The sequence below is a fragment of the Chlorocebus sabaeus genome, chromosome 20 (genome assembly GCF_047675955.1).
Source record: "Chlorocebus sabaeus isolate Y175 chromosome 20, mChlSab1.0.hap1, whole genome shotgun sequence".
Classification (NCBI taxonomy): domain Eukaryota; kingdom Metazoa; phylum Chordata; class Mammalia; order Primates; family Cercopithecidae; genus Chlorocebus; species Chlorocebus sabaeus.
Window position 1 is genome coordinate 51,815,680 of NC_132923.1, and position 20,358 is coordinate 51,836,037.

Consider the following 20,358-nt stretch of genomic DNA (forward strand, 5'->3'; position numbering starts at 1 on the left):
GGAGTCTAGTCGACTGTCCACTCATTTCACAGCACTTGTCTGAAATTAGAAGACCCAGGGAGGGAACAAGGTTCAGGCTTGAAACTCTAAGACATTCAAGATTTCACCTTGTATGCAAACATCACAATGGGAGGCTGCAGCGGGGCCTCACACTCACTGGCGCTAGGAGCTATAGATCCCGCACCCGCGGAGCCCGGCAACCACCTGAGGGGCCTCGGCCAGGAGGGGGTGGCCCCCCGGCAGCTCCTGAGCAAAGCGGGCAAACCTGAGCAGGGCGGAACGGGTTGCTCAGGGAGAAAATGAAGGGAGTGATAGGGTGGGGGTGGCAGAGAACGGGCACAACGCCGGCTTCCTCCGGACGGCCTCCTGCGTCCCATCTCTGCTCCTGAAAGGCGGCCCCCGACAGGGCGCAGCGGGAACCCGAGCCGGGAGTAGGGTCACGAGTTAAAGCGGCGCGGGCGGCGGACCGGGCGCTCTCCTCCCTTCTGACCCTGGGCGGAGCGGGGCTCGAGGTTGCTGGAGCCGCTCGCTGACTCTCCCTGCGCTCTCGCCGCGGACACCGGAGCTGCGGCCGCTCCCCGCTGTCCCCCAGGTGAGCCCGCCGGGCGCCGCCCCGGGGCGTCGAGTGTCGCGGGAACGGCGCCCGCAGCGCACAGGGAGGGGCCCGGGAGGCCGGGAGGCAGCGAGCCGTCGGGGACGCCGCGGGAGGGCCGGGCCGGGCCCGGCCGGGCAGTCGGCGCCATGGAGGGCAGGCGGGCTGGAGCTGGGCGCGAGATGCAGCTGTTCCGCGCCGCCCCCACACCGCCCGCAGGTCAGTGGAGGTGCGCGCCTGCCAGGCCTGCCCGGGGCTGGGCGGGTGGGGGTGCTCTGCTCTTCAGTACCCCTCCAGGCCGCCGCCCACCTGTGGCCAGGGCTCAGAAGGCTGGAAGCCACCTCCGCCCGGAGCCCCTGCGCTGGAAAGCTTTGATACCGACCGGGGCTCCAGATGGCCTTGAGACGGCTCGGCCGGCCGGTCTCAAGGCGGACCGTCCCCCTGTTAGAGGTGGGGGCGGCTGGAAGTGGGGGCTCAAGCCCGGGTCGCTGCGCTGGCTGAAAGCAGCCGCCAGCCGGACTGCTGCCGTCTGAGCTCAAGGGCAGTGCCCGGGGATGGCAGCGACCGTTCTGGGACATCGCTGCAACCCTCTGGCTCTTTCTCGCACAGACTACCCGACATGAGTGTCAACCCTTGTTTGTTTGTTTAAAAAAAGAAAAAAAGAGAAAGTGTGGTGAGACCAAAGTTTTGTGTCCGATGAAGTGGGAAAGCGCTTTTGAAAAAACGAGGTTGCCTAACTTTGTCGCCAACTTCGAGGCCTTTCCTATTTATACAGGTCCGGGCTTTCTCCAATTTTCTACAGCTTACTCCAATCAAGCCTCTGCCCGCCAGAAATAGGTAACCTGTGTGTGTCCGTTTGCTCCTTCTAAGAGCATGCCTGATAGATACTTCGGTGGCCTCTCCGGATGGCCCCTTCCTCGGGTAACCTCTCCTGCTGGGGCCCTTCGCCCACCTTGCCTCCCGCGCCGGTGGTCCGGGTGAATGTCAGAGGTAGCTGGCTGCGAATACCTCCTTCAGCTGCTGGGGTTCCCGACAGTTTGCAGTTTTTAAAAGTGCACCCTCGGAAGTGCTTTTCAGACTGGGTAAAGCTAACGTTTCCAAGGTCAGCAGCCGGTCCTGGTGAATGAAACGTCTTCCTGGACAACTCGTTGTGATGTGCTGAATAGATGCTGGTTGGCTTGTTTTCTCTTTGTTCCTGTGGGTTACTGTTACATGGTGTGTGGCTAGTTTGTTTAAAATTTAATTTTCCCTGTATCAAAGTGGAAAGGGCTTAGTGTCAATATACAATTCACTAACATGCTTGATTATTAACAGCTTCATCATTATGTTGGTGTTCATATGCGAGCTTTGGTGAACATGAAATCATCTGTGTTTTAAGTCCTATAGATAAAGTCTCCTTAAATGCTGGTTAAAATATCCTGCCTTCATGAAAAAATGCTCATCATTACTCGCCATCAGAGAAATGCAAATCAAAACCACAATGAGATACCATCTCACACCAGTTAGAATGGCAATCATTAAAAAGTCAGGACACAGCAGGTGCTGGAGAGGATGTGGAGAAATAGGAACACTTTTACACTGTTGGTGGGACTGTAAACTAGTTCAACCATTGTGGAAAACAGTGTGGCGATTCCTCAAGGATCTAGAACTAGAAATACCATTTGACCCAGCCATCCCATTACTGGGGATATACCCAAAAGATTATAAATCATGCTGCTATAAAGACATATGCACACATATGTTTATTGCAGCACTATTCACAATAACAAAGACTTGGAATCAACCCAAATGTCCATCAGTGACAGACTGGATTAAGAAAATGTGGCACATCTACACCATGGAATACTATGCAGCCATAAAAAAGGATGAGTTCATGCCCTTTGTAGGGACAGGGATGCAGCTGGAAACCATCATTCTCAGCAAACTATCACAAGAACAGAAAACCAAACACCGCCTGTTCTCACTCATAGGTGGGAATTGAACAATGAGATCACTTGGACACAGGAAGGGGAACATCACACACCGGGGCCTTTTGTGGGGAGGGGGGAGGGGGGAGGGATAGCATTAGGAGATATACCTAATGTAAATGATGAGTTAATGGGTGCAGCACACTAACATGGCACATGTATACATATGTAACAAACCTGCATGTTGTGCACATGTACCCTAGAACTTAAAGTATAAAAAATAATAATAATAAAAACCTGCCTTTTTGAAGGAAGTAAAACTGTTGAGTGAAAATCCTAATGTATTAATTTTCTTTCCTTTATGCCTTTACCTAAGAATTACTGCATTTATGCTTTGACAGGCATTTTAACACACACACACGAGCCACACTTTAATGAGTTACATCATAATTATTTCATTTTGAAGGTACTGCATATGCCATACAGTAAATATGTTTTATGGTTTATTCATCCAGCAGTATCCTTATTAATCTCTTCATTAATCGAGAGTTTAAAAATCTTCCCCATGGCTATTCTTTATAGCCAGTATCTATTGTTCGGAGATGTTGGGCTTGCTAAGAATGCTTGAATTGGAATCAAAAGCGGGGTTCTAGACTTGGAAAGCAGCATGGTATCTAACCAGTGACTTGTAAGAAATTGTATGAATGCAGGTTGCAATTTTCCTCCTTCATTGCTGAGTACAAGTTATTATTAAAATGTCAAATAAAGCCTGCCTTTCTATTCTGTATGGAAGAACCCTACTCATGGTTTGGGGTATTTTACTTTAAACAGGTTTCCATAGTATAATATCAGTCTTAGTCTGAGGGAAAATCCAAGACCCATTTCAGTCTCTAGAGTGACTTCTCCGTCACTTTGAAAAAGCTGATTCTGAATACAATAAAACCAGCCCAACCCAACCCTTTTCAAACGCACTGGCCTCCCCAAATAGATATGAAGTACTTTGAAAATATGCTATAAATATAAGGCCTTCAATAAAAAGTCCTTACAAGTGATGCCACAGACTGGGAATTAGGCTTAAATTGAGGGCCTGCTTTCCCCTTTGTACAACAGTATGTTTCCTGAGGCACATACTGCCCCTTAAGAACTTTCTAGGAAGCCGCTCTGTCTGCCGTGGGTGTTAGGCAGGTGAGTCTGCTTAGCGCTAGACCCTATGCAAAGGCTTCGTTTGCTGTTTTATTTAATGGTCACTACAGTCATAACTATTTAATTCTGGCTACAATTGTAGAAGGGTAGGTGTTGTTATTCCCATTTTGCTGGAGAGGAAACTGAGGCTCAGAAGGGCTAAATGATTTCCTTGAGATTGCAGAAATGTCAAGTCATAGAACCAGGATTAGAAACCAAACTGAATCTTGGTTCTTTACACTACACCCTGCTATTTTTAACTCAGTGGTTTTAAACATTTTTTTGATAATCTATGAAAGTTTTAGTTACTTCCCAGGAAAAAGTGTCCACAGCCACATATATGAAACTTTTCATATAACTTCAAGGCCCACGTACTCTCTGAAGTCCTTCCCCCAGGTCCTCAGGTCTCTAATCCTGCTCTAACTATACTGAGTGAGGCAGAAAACATATACATCCTATATATATGTACATATAATCTTTTACTATTGGGAGCAGCCCTTGAATTTGGTAACTTTGAACTATGTGAAAATTCACTTTGTAATTAAAACAAATAAAAAAGTGATGTCTTACATTAGAACTGATTCTGTAAACATCTAAAATGCAGTTTAGAGCAATGGTGCTTATTTGAAACCAGAACTTCTATTTGGGCTTCTTCCTGCAGTATCAAAGAATATGGACTTGTGTCTTTACTCACTAAATGGAAATGTTGGTTGTTGTTTTTTTTTTCCTCTAGAGATGGCAAATCCTGAGGTAGTTATAAGTAGCTGCAGCTCTCATGAAGAGGAAAATCGCTGCAATTTTAACCAGCATACATCTCCATCTGAGGAGCTTCTATTAGAAGACCAGATGAGGCGAAAACTCAAATTTTTTTTCATGAATCCCTGTGAGAAGTTCTGGGCTCGAGGTAGAAAACCATGGAAACTTGCCATACAAATTCTAAAAATTGCAATGGTGACTATCCAGGTAAGGATCTCAGATCATGAGTTTGGTGAAAGCCTCTTTTAATAACAAAGAGAACTATGGACAGTGTTTTTGTTTTTTTAATATATATAACTTTTAACTACATGCATAATGTAGAACAGTAACAGAAAAGAAAACATACAATCTTAGACCCTTGTGTCTTCAACATTTGTGAAAGACTTTGGCTTCTTTTTTCTTAGTTTTTTTCTTCTCATCTTTCCCTTGGTTATAATTTTAGTCACATAATCTAATTAGTTTTCAGGAAAGGAAAACTAATATTTGGCTTCCAATGAAGAGGTTCAGCTGGTTTCTAAATAAGCCATGGAAACTAGTGTTGTCCAATATTAGGACTTTCTTTTCCTTCCTAGTTAGTTTCCTGGGAATTTCTCTCTTCAGAAACTTAAAGGGCTCCTGCTACAGGCAAATTCTTAGGTTCTCACAACCCTGTGATCATGAGACCCGTGCAATGGAAGAATGTGAAGTTAACTAACAGAAGAGGAGTGGCAGGAGCTAGTGAAACACAGGACCTCTTTTTAGTTCAAAGGGAGCTTTTAAATCTTATTTCCTTGGCTTCTTTTAATATTTTTATGGGGGAAGGAGGAACCATATTTTGTGATTCTTAATATATACTGGTTGTGATTTACTCTTACGAAAATATGTTTTCCCATTGGGGAGAGTAATTATCTCTTGCTAAAAGCAAAGGGCAAAATAAAAGCAGATTTTAATGAGAAAAATCGATGTGATAGGTTTATTTTTATTATTACTTACTCTTCCTAAGTTGGTGAAAAATGCCTAAGTAAATAAACAATTGGTATTGAAGGAAAGATTAAAAAAACAGGATATTACTAATTTTAACTGCTTATTGAGAACAAATGCTTATGATTGTTAGAGAACCAAAGCAATTTCTACAATCATATGAAGTTGGTAGAATTCTTGCTTGTTTCTAATGCTAGATGTTATATCAAGGGAAACAAACATTTGGTGACTACCCTGTTCCAGTACATTATTTCATTTAATTCTAACATTCCTACTGGCTCATTTTACAGAAGAGGAAGCTGACATTCATAGAGCTCTTTTAAAGTCACGTGGCTTGGCCAGGGAGGGTGGCTCATGCCTATAATTGCAGCACTGTGGGATGCTGAGGTGGGTGGATTGCTTAAGCTAAGGAGTTCCAGACCAGCCTGGGTAACATGGTGAAAACCTGTTTCTACAAAAAATACAAAAATTAGCCAGGTGTAGTGATCACACCACTGTGCTCGAGCCTGGGTGACAGAGTGAGACCCTGTCTCAAAAAAAAAAAAAAAAAAAAATCACATGGCTCGTCAGTGGCAATGTCAAGACTTTGAAGGCAGGCATTCTCTCTATTATACACACTGAAAATGGATGTTCAATTCTCAGCCAAATATTTGGCAAGTTGAAATTGAAATTCTTAACTTCTGAGTGATAATATGGTGTGTCACAATAGTGAAAAGTTTATGTCTATTGTTTCTTATAAAAGGGAAAAGCCTGTATCAATTGAACATGAATATTTTCTACTTAGAATAATAATAGGTACCACTTGAGTGTTTGCTGTGTACCAGGCTAAATATTTTATAGGTGTCATCATGTTCAATTCTTTTTTCTCTGAGATGGAGTCCCACTGTGTGGCCCAGGCTAGAGTACAGTGGCACCATCTCAGCTCACTGCAACCTCTGCCTCCTGGGTTCAAGCGATTATCCTGCCTCAACCTCTTGAATAGCTGGGATTACAGGCACATGCCACCACGCCTGGCTAACTTTTGTATTTTTAGTAGAGATGGGGTTTCACCATGTTGGCCAGGCTGCTCTTGAACTCCTGACCTCAGGTGATCCATCCACCTAGGCCTCCTAAAGTGCTGGGATTACAGGGTGAGCCACTGTGCCCAGCCCATACTCAATTCTTAAAACAAGTTGGAGGGTAGGTAGTGGTATCCTCATTTCACAGAGGAGAACGATGAGGGACTTGGTAAAGAAAAGGACCCTGTCATAGTCACGAAACTAGAAGAGTAGAACTGATATTCAAACTCAGATTTATTTTCTCTAAGATTTATTTTCTCTAAGATTTTCTCTAAGATTTATGTTCGTAATTCTTTATTCTTAATTTTTAATTCTTAGGGAGCTCATCTAACCTTCCTATGTTTACTAGGGTGATCAAAGGAAAACTGGCCAATGGTTTAAGATACTAAAGCTGCTAGTAATAAGTATGTAAAAGGTTTAGGTAAGTTTTTAAAAGGAACTGAGGGTTTCTTAATTGCGATGTTTCCTTAATTTATATCAGAGCAATCAAACAAATAGTAGATAAAGACAGCTTTGTAATTGGGCAAATGAGGTGAGCAAATAGTGACAGATTCTCTCAGGGAAAAGGAGGTGGTCCTTCGGTTAAATTGGAGATTTTGTGTCTGCAGCAGCAAAAGAAAGATGTTTACAATGGTGGACATCCTACTAACAATTTCTCTTTTCCCACTACCTGGTTTACTCTGAATGACAGCAGTTTTCTCTCAGCCATTGTTATTCCTGTCTGCCACTAAACCTTTGAGGGCAGGGACCAATGTCTTCTCATTGTATCCTCAGTCGCTAGCTCACTGCTGACACATGAGAGTCAGGTGTGGTGGCTCCACTACCCAGCCTCAGCCATCACTATGATGAAAGATTAAAATTAATAACTATGACCCTGGGTGTAAGTAGTCATTAAGTCCTCAGAGCTGAAAGTATACTTTCAGGGCTCCTTAACAAATAATGAGAATATTAACTTTTCAGAGTTTGTGCAGCAACCAAGACCTAAAAATTCACTTGAAAGTAAGGCCTTTATGATTTTATTGTGACATTGACTAACTGCCAAACAAAAAACAAGCTTGTTTTTCATATAGGTGAATACTGTATTTTATTCTGAGTTTGTAATATATATTTTTGCCATAATCGTATTTGTATTTTTGCCATAATTGTATTTGAATGACTGGTAAGAATATCTTTGAGCATTCTTTGGGGCTGTTTGGTCATCAGCTTCAACAGATGCAAAATCCCCAGAATATCAAGATATAGTCTTATTGAGGATAATTAAAGAAGCTCTGCAGAAATGAGAGTTAGGTGCAGAGTGATGATATGTGTGGGGTGCAGACCATATATCATATGTGGAAGGGAGAGGGGAAAAGATTGTCTGCTCTGTTTTTTTCTGATCAAACCCTGAATTACTTTGTGTAGCATGACAGGGTGGATAGAACCTAGATTTAGTCTGTCAGACATGGGTTTCAATTTTGACTGTATCAACTGGCTAGTTACGTGACTTGAAAAAATTATGTAACTTGTCTAGGCCTCACCTCTAAAATTGGTGTATTAAGAATATACAGCAGGATTAGTATGAGGAAAGTTCCCGGAATAGTGTATGGCACATAGGTGGTCAACACTGTTCCCGCCTTCCATATAAAATATACTCTGCCTCACTCTGGGATTTAAGTAAGAGTGTAGTTTCTCAATTTACAGCATATACAGCATGTGGGGTGTGTGTGTGCATGTGTGTGCCTGTGTGTGCAAGTGTGTATGAGAGCGAGAGAGATAGAGGTTTGGGTGAGAGGGAAGAGAAGACGAAAGAGATACTTAGAGTATGGTAAGCTTTTTTTTTTTTTTTTTTTTTTTTTTTTTGAGACGTAGTTTTGCTCTTGCTGCCCAGGCTGGAGTACAATGGCGCAATCTCAGCTCATAGCAACCTCTGCCTCCCAGGTTTCAAGCGATTCTCCTGCCTCAGCCTCCCGAGTAGCTGGGATTACAGGCATGTGCCACCGTGCCTGGCTAACTTTTTTTATTTGTAGTAGAGATGGGGTTTCACCATGTTGGTCAGGCTGGTCTTGAACTCCTGACCTCAAGTAATCCACCTGCCTCTGCCTCCCAAAGTGTTGGGATTACAGGCATGAGCCACTGCTCCCGGCTATATTGTAAGCTTTTAGGTATAATTGAAAGGCCTTAAGTTAACATGACAACAGTGCAGTGAAACCTTTTGTGTGTGTGAACAACTGAGTTTCATTTAAAACGCTTAGGTCAATCCTACATGACTATTAAGGACACATTATGTTAATCTACTTTAATTTAAACAGGAGTTGAAAAGGTATTTTCTGTTTTTGGTCTTACTGTCATGGTTTTGGTGATTAGACCTAGGAATATAGTTTGGTCATAGGACTTGTACTTTCTTAAATTATTATCCACCTGCTGCAAAACCTTCTTGATGTCCCAGAGAATTCATTTTAAACTCTTCTATTTGTTGTTCAAGCCCCTGTACCTTCTGCTCTGCTTTTTCTGCCCATATTTGCCACCCTCTTACCTTTTCTTTTTTTTCTTTTAAGCTGGTCTTATTTGGGCTAAGTAACCAGATGGTGGTGGCTTTCAAGGAAGAGAATACTATAGCATTCAAACACCTTTTCCTAAAAGGATATATGGACCGAATGGATGACACATATGCAGTCTACACACAAAGTGACGTGTATGATCAGATAATCTTCGCAGTGAACCAGGTAAATCAAGTGTGTGCATTATCTATTTGGGAAAAAGAACAGACTGGAAAAATGGTGGCAATGTACATAATAGAAACTGACATTTAAGTGGAGAAGGGTGAACATTTCTGCTTAGAAATGACGCATACAAAATTATTTTTAATTTTTAAAAAATACTGTCAACAAATTTTTATAAAACCAGAAGTTGAGAAAAGCTTTTGTTTAGTAACAGAAAGGCAGACACTTTAAAGATTTAATTAAAAGAATCAGAGTTAGGGCTTGGCATGGGAGTCTCAAAGATTAAAATTAGTAACTATGACCCTGGGTGTAAGTAGTCATTAAGTCCTCAGAGCTGAAAGGATACTTTCAGGGCCCCTTAACAAATAATGAGAATATTAACTTTTCAGAGTTTGTACAGCAACCAAGACCTAAAAATTCACTTGAAAGTAAGTAAGGCCTTTATGTCATACATGACAATGATTTTATTGTGACATTGACTAACTGCCAAACAAAAAACAAGCTATTTTCTCATGTAGATGAATACTGTATTTTATTCCGAGTTTGTAATATATATTTTTGCCATAAGTAATACTTTTCAAGACCCCCAATTTTTAAATTTTTAGGTGTCATTGAAAGCATCCTTGAAGTCAGCATTCCCAGACTGGGTTAGTTTGCAGAACACATTTCAAAATTATTACAATTCTTCAGAAAATTATTATAGTGTAATCATAGCTATTCATTTTCTAGAGACAATCTATGCACAGTAAGATGTAAACTGCTAGGATAAAATACATATTTATAGCATGAAGTCTTTCTATTAGCACTGGGGTTGGAAAAATGAGCCAGAAATCTAAAGTAATAGAAATAAGTTACATAAACTGTTAAACAGAACTATGTCCTACAACTTATGGGGGGAAAAGGCATAATGATGGAGATACTCAGTTTTTAGAATTTTAAGTATATTAAGTTTTTCTAAAGCTAGTCTGATCTAACCTGGTAGTTTGGTGTTTTTGGAGGGGGTGGTGGGGAGCAGGATAGAGGCAAGAAGTAAACAGTTCATTAAATTTTTTTTGTTGAGACAGGCTCTCACTCTGTCACCCAGACTGCAGTGCAGTGGTGCAGTCACAGCTCTCTGCAGATTCAACCTCCTGTGCACAAGTGATCCTCCCACCTTAGCCTCTCAAGCAGCTTGAGGCCACAGGCATGCACCACCATACCTAGTTAATTAAAAAAAAATTTTTTTTTTTTTTTTTGTAGAGACAGGGTCTCCCTATGTTGCCCAGGTTGCTCAAACTCCTGGCCTCAAGTGATCCTCCCACCTCAGCCTCCCAAAGTGCATTAAATTCCTTATAAATCATCTTAACCTTTATTTGTAAACCTAGACTCAGTCTTCAAAATGTAGTATTTGGCACTTAGACCATTCTGCTTTTCAGATTTCCACATTCCTTCTGGAAATGCATGTACCTGCTTTATTCTAGTTGTCTTGGTCTGTTCCTTCTGCTACAACAAAATACCTGAGACTAGATAACAGACAAACAACAGAAATTTCTGCCTAATAATTCTGGAGCCGGGGAAGTTCAAGATCAAGCTGCTGGCAGGTTTGGTATCTGGTAAGGGCTTGCACCTTCTTTCTGTGTTCTTACATGATGGAACGCAGAAGGACAAAAGGGCCTGGCTAATTTCTCCCAGCCTTTTATAAGGCCAGTAGTCCTATTCATGATTGTTGGCCTCCTAAAGACTTCACCTCTTAAGACTATCATATTGGGGTTTAATTTCCAACATAAGAACTTTGGAGGGACACATACATTCCATGTATGACTCCCTACTATTGATTCCCTACTGTTTTCTAAGGTGATTTACTGTTTTTCTAAGCAGCAGTATGTACTTTTAACTGAAGATAAAAAGTGTCTTGATCAAAATTTTTATGAATAAGTAGGGTTTTGAGTGTGAGTACAGTTCTCTTTCATGCTTCTGAGAAATGAATAGAAAAAAATGTGAATATTTTCTATTTTTTATTTTTGAGACAGGGTCTCACTCTGTCACCCAGGCTGGAGTGCAGTGGTGCAATCTCGGCTCACTGCAACCTCTGCCTCCTGGGCTCAAGCGATTCTCCCACCTCAGCCTCATGAGTAGCTGGGATTACAGGCTCCCATCACCATGCCCAGCTAATTTTTTTTGTATTTTTAGTAGAGGCAAGGTTTTACCATGTTGGACAGGCTGGTCTCAAACTCCTGATCTCAAGTGATCTGCCCGCCTTGGCCTCCCAAAGTGCAGGGATTACAGGCATGAGCCACCGCACCTGGCCAAAATGTAAATTATTTTTAAAACGGGAAGGATCTTTGTTTTCTGTAAAGAAAGAGTTTCCTTACTTAATAGTTGAGGTGATTGTTACCGAGAGGAACTGACAAATAGGGCAGTGGAATCTCAGTTCTTAGAAGCATATCCATAACTATTAGCTATCCCCAAGGGTTTATCCCCAAGATGTCATCCTACTGGATAATCTCCAGGGCTCATTCTGATCCAATACTGTGATTATAACAGCACTGCTGTTTATTATATATGCTTCTATATTTGAATGTGAGAGACCTACTTATTTTCTTTTTAGGCTGTCTCCTGGCTTTCCTCTTATTTCTTCAATAATTTTGGGGTCAGCTTTATTGGTTCTTTTTCTTTCATCTGCCTCTTAAATTTGAGCAGTCCTCAAAGCTTGGTCCTTTTCCTGCAGAAACGACCTCCGCTACCCAGCCTCAGCCATCACTATGATGAAAGGACTCCCAAGTAGTTGCCCACACTGCCAGACACCTACCCCACAAGCACTTCAGAACTGCCCATCCAAGAGCAGCTTCACAGTCTCCTCCCACCCACTCCCTAGGCTGTTTCTCCTTTCTGGTCTTCTGGCTTAGGTTGTAAGGCCTCAGGGTCTTCCTGGAATCGTTTATTCTTGCAGCTCAAACATAGTTTATAACTTCCTGTTTCTGGATGGCTTCCTTTCTTTCCTACCCCCTTGCCCTACCACTTCTTGCTTTTGGTGCCACAGCATTTAGCTAAGGACATTGAACGTGTTTTTATATTATCACCCAAAGGCTGACCTGGGACCCATGGATCTGACTGAAAATGTCTTCTCTCAAGGCAGAACTGCAGAGACCAGGAAGGACGGATGCCCAGTCTACTTAAAGCTCCACCAAGGCCTCGGCCACTTGGCTGCTCTGTGCTATCTCGCCATCGTTAGTTCCAACCATCATCTCATACCACATTTCATACCCTCTGTCTTGGGCTCTAGAGCTGCCCTCTAGCTGGACATAGCCCTGCTGCTTCCCTAGATTACCCAGTTCTTGCCAGATGCTCAGATCTACACAAAGAGCCATATGAAGAGCTCAAGGAAGTCTGGCTATAGCGTATATAGTTAATGTATATATTATATAATGTAACTATGTGGTGTATATAGGTATAATGTTAACAGGTACCTGCAGCCATGGGCCTCAGACCTTTCACAGTTCAAGACCTTGAAAGGTTTAAGACATAAGATTCTGTGGTCAGGAGTTTCAGCCATTTAGGGGATTCCTGTGGGGACTGCCCTACAATTATACCTGGACTCTGGGAGGGTTGTAGGGCCCCATCGCAGCTATGACTGTGCTTCGTGACCCCTGCTTGCCTTTCCCGATTTACCTCCCATTACACATCATATGTTCTAGGCACACTGGTCTACTGGGTACCTTAAATGGAAAACAAAAATCTCAAAACTGAGTATCTCTAGCATTATTCTACTTTACCCCTATATGCCAAACGTAATGTTGTTTACTAACTTAGGAAGCTTGCTTCTATTACTGTAGATTTCTGGCTCACTTTCCAATCCTAATGCTAACAGAAAGCTTGGTGCCATAATCATCTATCTTATCCTGTTTACCAACTCACTGTGCACAGATTAGCTCTAGTAATGAAGAGCTCCATCGCATTATTGTAATTTTTCACCTCATCATTCACTTGACAAATATTTTAGCACCTACTGTATGCCTGCAGGGCTGGTGTTAGAGCAGTGGATTGATAAATTCCCTGTCCTGTGGAACTTGCATTCTAATGGGGAAGATAGATTTTAAACAAGTTTAACTAAAATCTTTTGGTTTAGGGTAATGATGAGTGCTATGAAGAAAAATAAACCAGCATAAGGCAATAACAGTAGTCTCAGAGTGGTCAGAAAAGGCCTTTCTGAAGACTTGAAATCTTGGGGAGAATATTTCAAGCTGAACGTGTGGCAACAGCAAAGGCCCTGAAGCTGGAAAGCGTTTGGTATGTTTGAGAAAATGCAAGGGAGGCAAGTATGAGGGGACAGAGTTAGGGCCAGAGGAGCTGGGGGCCAGGTCTCTCAGGACATGTAAAGGAGCTCTGAATTTTATTCTGAGAGACAGGAAGCCATGGAAGGGCTTTTGATAGGGGAGAGAAAATAACATACATAAGCAAAATCTAACATGTATTCACTCAAGTATTTATTAAATAGTATCTATTGGCTGGGCACAGTGGCTCACGTCTGTAATCCCAGCACTTTGGGAGGTCGAGGCGGGTAGATCACGAGGCCAGGAAATCGAGACCATCCTGACTAACACTGTGAAACCCTGACTCTACTAAAAAGTACAAAAAAATTAGCCGGGCATGGTAGCACGCACCTGTAACCCCAGCTACTCAGGAGGTTGAGGCAGGAGAATTGGTTGAACGGGAGGCAGAGATTGCAGTGAGCTGAGATTATGCCACTGCACTCCAGCCTGGGCGACAGAGTGAGACTCTGTCTCAAAAACAAAACAAACAAACAAACAAAAAATAGTATCTATTATGTATCAGGCACTTTTTTTGTGTGCAGGGGTACTGCAGTGAACAAATAAAGTCAAGGAGGTAATATTCTCATTGGAAGAGCCAGGCAATAAATAAGTATATAAGAGCATCTTCTGTCAGTTTGTAATAAGTATTGTGAAATATAAAATAAAACCAGCAAAGTGAATAGCTGGAGGTGGTTGGAGAAGGTCTCTTTGACAAGGTGACATGTAAACAGACAGCAGACTAAAGAGAGGGCATGCAGCCTGTGTCTATCTGAAGGAAGAACTTTTCAGATGGGAAGAATAGCAAAAACAAGAGTCTTGAGCAGGTGTATTTTGGATATCACTGTTCTAAGGGCTATACAGGCATGAATTCATTCATTCCTTATAGCAATCCTATGAGTTCTAGATGGAGACTAGACTAAGGTGACAGGGAAGATTGGAGAGGCAGAGGCTTAATTTGTCCAGGGGAGAGAGGATGGTGGTTTGGACTAAGGCCATATCAGTGAAGGTGATGAGAGACAGTCCTATTTGCGGTGAGGAAGCTCAGATTTTTAAGTGATTCTTGTGCGGAGATAATTTGAAAGTCATGCATGACTTTCAGATGGACTGGAGGTACAGTATAAGAGGAATTGACAAAAGGATCTTTCCTAAGTTTTGGCCTGAACAACTAACTTATAGAATAATTTATTGAGAAGGGAATTACTGTGGAAGAAGCAGGTGTTTCTGTGTGCACATTTACTAGAGATTCCTCTTAGACATCATAGGCATCATGTAGGAAGATTGCCATCCATGTGTGGTATTCAATGGAAAGGTCAGAGCTGGAGATGCAGATTTGGAAGCTGTCAGCATAGAAGTGGTATTTGAAACATGGGACTGGTTGAAGTCAGTTGTGGAGAGAATGTGGATAGAGGTCATGGCCTGAATCCAAAGATACGCCAAAATATAGAGGTCAGCAGTGGGAGGATTCAGCAAAGGAGACCAAGAACAAACAATCAGTGTCCCAGAAGTCAAGTAAAGAAAGTATTCCATGTAGGAGGAGCATTCAACTGCATCAGATACCATGGAGATATTAAGTTATAGGAGGACTGAGAACTAGGCATCAGATTTGGTAATATGCTGCTCATTAGTGACCTTTACAAGGTCCAACTCAAAATCCATCCCATATTAGAAATTATTGTCTTCATTTGTTATAGTATGCTTCACACATATCTTTTAGCAGAATTATTTTCTATGTGTCGATCACACAAAGTTGTTAATTTCAAGAATGACAGAATGACCAATTGTACCAGACATATTGCTCCAAAAACACTTCATTTTGGAAACATGTCTGCAGATATCCATTAAGAATTTAAGATGACAGTTATTCCAAGGCACCATAAGATTCTTACTTGTAGAAGTAATTTTTTTTTAAATGTAGAGGACCTGCTAGGATAGGCAATATTGCTATAAAGGTGATTAAATTATAATCTTGCAAAGATAAAGGTTAAACCAATACTTTCTTAAAAAAAAGTTCTGCTGGCTAGCCTATAATAATTGTACCCCACTTCTTATACTACAGTGTTAAAGTAGAACTCTGACCTTACAGGAGATAGTTTAAAGATAAATAAAATATGTATTTAGATTGAATGTCACAGTCAGTTCCTAAACATAATTCTTTAAGGGAGGAAAGAAATGCAAAGATTAAGTGGCTTCAGACTTTAATTTTTCAGATAAGGAACTAGAAGGTCAGAAAGTTTGTCACAGAAATGAGGCTTGAATCTAGACTAACTCTAATTCATGATAGCCCTTTGCCTTCCTAGTGCACAGCAGCAACTCACTTACCCTGTTTATGAAGGTGAATGTCTCTATCTCAAGGGGGAGGTGGGAACCTGCCAGTATCAGAGGTGGGGAGGGAGAGGAGTTATGGCTTCACTTCTGCCCTGGCTGGCATTCCCATTTTCTGTTTCTCGTTTTGGTTGAAGTACTTGCAGCTATACAATGTCTCCGTTGGGAATCATGCTTATGAGAACAAAGGTATCGAGCAGTCTGCTATGGCAATCTGTCAGCACTTCTACAAGCGAGGACACATCTACCCTGGAAATGATACCTTTGACATCGATCCAGAAATTGAAACTGGTGATGTTCTTCTATAACATAGAACTTCAATTTTTAATGCCTCAATTTATATTTTCAATTAGTAATTTCATCTTTGAAAACATTGATTTGGTCTGTGCTATTAGGACATAGTAAGAATGATATAGGAGTTATTATGTGTCATGTACTGTTCTGAGCCCTTTACTATAACTCAAGAATCCTCAAGAAAACCCAGCAAGTCAAGGATTATTATTATCCCCTTTTATAGAAGACTAAAGTATGCCTCAGAGAGTTAAATGGTCTACCCAAGATGGAGCTAGAAGAGGCAGTGCTGAAATTTGGCCCAGGCTGTTTGTGCTCTTAGCTACCGTATTACACCATCTCTTGTGCAGGACATGCCAGTGAAGTATTAATAGATAGATATTATGCTTGTAAAACATTATGCTTGCAAACTCTTGGTGTATAACTCTTGCCCCAATACCGCTTCACTATCATGCATCTTTTGGGGGCAGATTGAAGGGGAGGAATGAGAATCAGAACATGGAATAGCATGGCTTATTCTTCTTAGCAAAGTTTTATTTGCAATTATACCTAAAATATTAGCTTAGGTCATTGAGTTAAAAAATAAGTATTCAAATACTTTTAACAACAGCCACTAGGATTCTTTTTTTTTTTTTTTGAGAGGTTATACTGATAATAGTACCGACTAGTGAAAACTTTCTAAAATGCTGTCTTCCCTTTTTGGTGTGTGGGTGGGTGTGTATTGAAGGAACATTGTTAGCACATAATGTTTTAAAAATAGATCCTTCAAACTGCTTAGAAAATATTATTGTAATTACTGCAAGTGCTTCAAATCCTATGCTTAGGAAACAAAAATGGGGAGGGACTCAAAGTTTAGGCTTAAAAACGAAGACAGCATTTATATAACATTAACAATATAGAGTTCAGATCTTTGTCTAGCCTCCATCCACTCCAGAAATGTTGTAGCCACGTAGGTCTTAAAAACAAATGAGTCATGTGTTATCAATGTTTATTTAGCTTTTAAAATTTTAATTCAGAAAAATAATAGAATCTGAATAACTGGTCTTAAATGTAAGCCTTTCGAAATGCAGTCTTATTTATTATTTTAAGTACTGTATCATGTTTTTGTTCCTTTCTATGGCAGAGTGTTTCTTTGTAGAGCCAGATGAACCTTTACACATTGGGGCACCAGCAGAAAATAAACTGAACTTAACACTGGACTTCCACAGGTGAGGGGAGCAGATAGGAGTGTAACTTATGTTTGTATGTATATATTGCCACAGAACTAATATCGCCTCTGTTTTCTAGACTCCTAACAGTGGAGCTTCAGTTTAAACTGAAAGCCATTAATCTGCAGACAGTTCGTCATCAAGAACTCCCTGACTGTTATGACTTTACTCTGACTGTAAGTGTGGGCCAGGCTGAATTTGGTTCCAGTCTGGAGAAAAATTGTTTTATCTGATTATGTTTCATATCCTTGGATTATGGTGTGATAAAAAAATATAGGATGTTTTCACTTGAATGTGCATAAGGGAAACATTGATACATCTAGCTCTATTTTGCTATAATAATAAGTTTACTTGTTAATTATGTCTCCTGCACCTCTGTATAAGTTCTGGGAGAGCAGACACCTTGTTTTGTTCACTGTACTATTTCCAGTACCATGAACAGTGCTGCGTATAGATTTTCAAACACAAAAGGAATAGGTGTTTTTAGGTTCTGTGTGGTTGGTTCTCAGCAGTCTATGGCTGGCTGTCAGCTAAAGGTTACTGCCAAGGGTTCTTGTTACTTAGTTTCCTCACCATGAATGTTTCCATGTTTGGGGTTTGTAGTATACACCTTTAACTTATTACAGTCTACCTTCAAGTTATACCACTGCATACAGTGTAAGAACCTTATGACAATGTACTTCCATTTCTCCCATCTTGGCCCTTGTGCTATTGTGGCCATATAATGTATTTCTACATGTGTTATAAAACCACAATATATGTTATTATTTTTTCTTTAAACAGCCAATTAAAAAGTGATTTAAAGTGATTTAAATAATAATAAAAACATCTTTATATTTGCCCATGTAGCTACCATTTCCAGTGTGCTTCATTCTGTGTAGCTCCCAGTTTGCATCTGGTATTATTTTCCTTCTGCCTGAAGGGCTTCCTGTAATATTTCTTACAGTGCAGGTCTGCACTTTCAGCTTTTGTATGTTTAAAAAAGTATTTTGCCTTCCTTTTTAAAGTTCTTATTAACATCTTTTAAATAAAACTTTTACAGATACATATTTATGGGGTACAGGTGATATTTTGATGCAAGCATTCAGTGTGTAATGATGAAATAAGGGTAATTGGGACAACATTCACCAGCTCAAATATTTATCACTTCTTTATGTTGGGAATATTCCAAATCCAAATCTACTCCTTTATTTATATTGAAATATAAAATAAATTATTAACTATAGTTGCCATATTGTGCTACTGAACACTAGATCTTATTTCTTCTATCTCACTTTATCTTTTTTTTTTTTTTGAGGTGGATTCTCACTCTCTTGTCAGGCTGGAGTGCAGTGGCGTGATCTCGGCTCACTGTAACCTCTGCCTCCCAGGTTCAAGCGATTCTCCTGCCTCAGCCTTCCAAGTAGCTGAGACTACAGGCACGCACCACCACGCCCAGCTAGTTTTTGTATTTTTAGTAGAGACGGGGTTTCATCATGTTGGCCAGGATGGTCTCGAGCTCTTGACCTCATGATCCACCTGCCTCGGCCTCCCAGAGTGCTGGAATTACAGGCATAAGCCACCACGCCTGGCCCTCACTGTGTCTTTGTACCCATTAACTAACCCTTATCTATCTCCCACGCCTCCCCAGTGCCCTTTCTAGCCTCTGGTAATCATTATTCTATTCCAAGCCTTCCTTTGCTAAAGGTAGTGCCCCTAGCTATAGAATTCTATCTAGGTTGACTGTTTTTTTCTTTAGCACTTTAAAGATGTTGTTCTTCTAGCTTGCATTGTTTCTGATGAAAAATCTGCTGTCATCTTTATCTTTGTTCTTCTCTATGGGATATTTTTTCCCATCTGTTGGCTTTTAAATTTTTCCTTTATCTCTGATTTTAAACAATTTGATTGTGAAATGCTTTGGTGTTGTTTACTTAATGTTTCCTGTGTTTAGGTTTCACTGAGCATCTTGGATCTGTAGGTTTATAGTTGTCATTGTATTTTATATTCAGCATGATTTCTTAAAATATTTTTGTCACTCGCCCCCACCTTTTCAGATATTCAGAGACAAATACGTCTGTATTTGGTTACTTGGAGTTGTCCCATAGCTTACTAATGATCTGTTTGTTTTATGTTTCAGTTTTTTTCAGTGTGTTTCATTTTTGATAGTTTCTGTTGCTGTATTTTCAAACTCACTATTTTTTCTTCTGTGCTATCTAATCTTTTCTAATCCCTTCCATTATTTTTCTTCTTTGTTTGGGATTCGGCTTACTAAGATGTGATTGACATTAAGCCCCAGTTTTTTACTCAATAGATATTTAGTGAGCACCTATTATTTGTACAAGCCAGAGGCCCTTTGTGTAGGAAAAGCATGGCTTCTCTATGGCAAGGATTTCTGACTCAATCAAATAACACTGAGCGTCCTCCTTGCATGAGGCCATAGGCTGGGTCTTGCAGCCATTAGGAATATGGGCAGACACTGACTATGCCCTCAGTTGCTTGTCAAAGAAAGAAGTTTACAATCCCTCGTGAGGAGAAATACAGTGATTGAACTTTTAAAAGTCATTTGAAATCTTGTATTTGAAATGTTCCTGATTACCCCATATGGAGAAGCTTCAGTACAATTTATTTAAATGACAGAGTTTTCAAAGAACTTTTTTTCTTCAGGACTTGAGAGAAAGAGAAGAGGCAGAAATGAAACGGAATGATTTTCTTGTCTTGCCTTCCCTGTCCTTGCATAAGGAGGACAGTAGAACTATGGAAGGTGTTCTGGCCTAGTTTTGTCCTCCTTGGCCCCTGGTGTCCTAAAGTGGTTATTCTTGAAGCAAGATGTAACTGCTGACTCCCTGTCACCAAACCGTTTATAATACATGTGGTGCCAACGTGACTAAGAAATCTAGACCCAGAATAAAAATCAAAAAAGCTCCACTTGAAATGTCTCAAAGCGAAATAATGAGCCTTTGTATTAGAAAAAATTATAGCAGCACTGAAAATCTACCCCCAGCTGAGGTCCTGCCGGAATTTGGGAGAAAGCACAGTTGTACCGGCTCTTGCTCATATGAAGAAGGTATCTAGAGGTACTTAGAGTGGAGAGCAAGAGGAAGTGCCCTTGTTATAT

At 40.9% G+C, this 20,358-nt stretch overlaps 1 protein-coding gene across 2 annotated transcripts in view; it reads left to right on the top strand.

The window, feature by feature from the left end:
* The first annotated feature begins 357 nt into the window (after positions 1–357).
* MCOLN3 (mucolipin TRP cation channel 3) overlaps positions 358–20,358 on the top strand; it is a 31,440-nt gene continuing 11,439 nt past the window's right edge. Inside the window, exons 1-7 of one of the 2 annotated variants that reach the window (XM_007978110.3) lie at positions 358–592; positions 1,368–1,429; positions 4,415–4,644; positions 8,990–9,157; positions 15,903–16,056; positions 17,180–17,264; positions 17,344–17,440. In XM_007978110.3, the coding sequence (XP_007976301.1) occupies positions 4,417–4,644; positions 8,990–9,157; positions 15,903–16,056; positions 17,180–17,264; positions 17,344–17,440 (732 nt within the window). In that variant the 5' untranslated portion in view covers positions 358–592; positions 1,368–1,429; positions 4,415–4,416. The remainder of the gene's footprint in view (positions 593–1,367; positions 1,430–4,414; positions 4,645–8,989; positions 9,158–15,902; positions 16,057–17,179; positions 17,265–17,343; positions 17,441–20,358) is intronic. The other variant, XM_007978111.3, reaches the window with a different exon arrangement.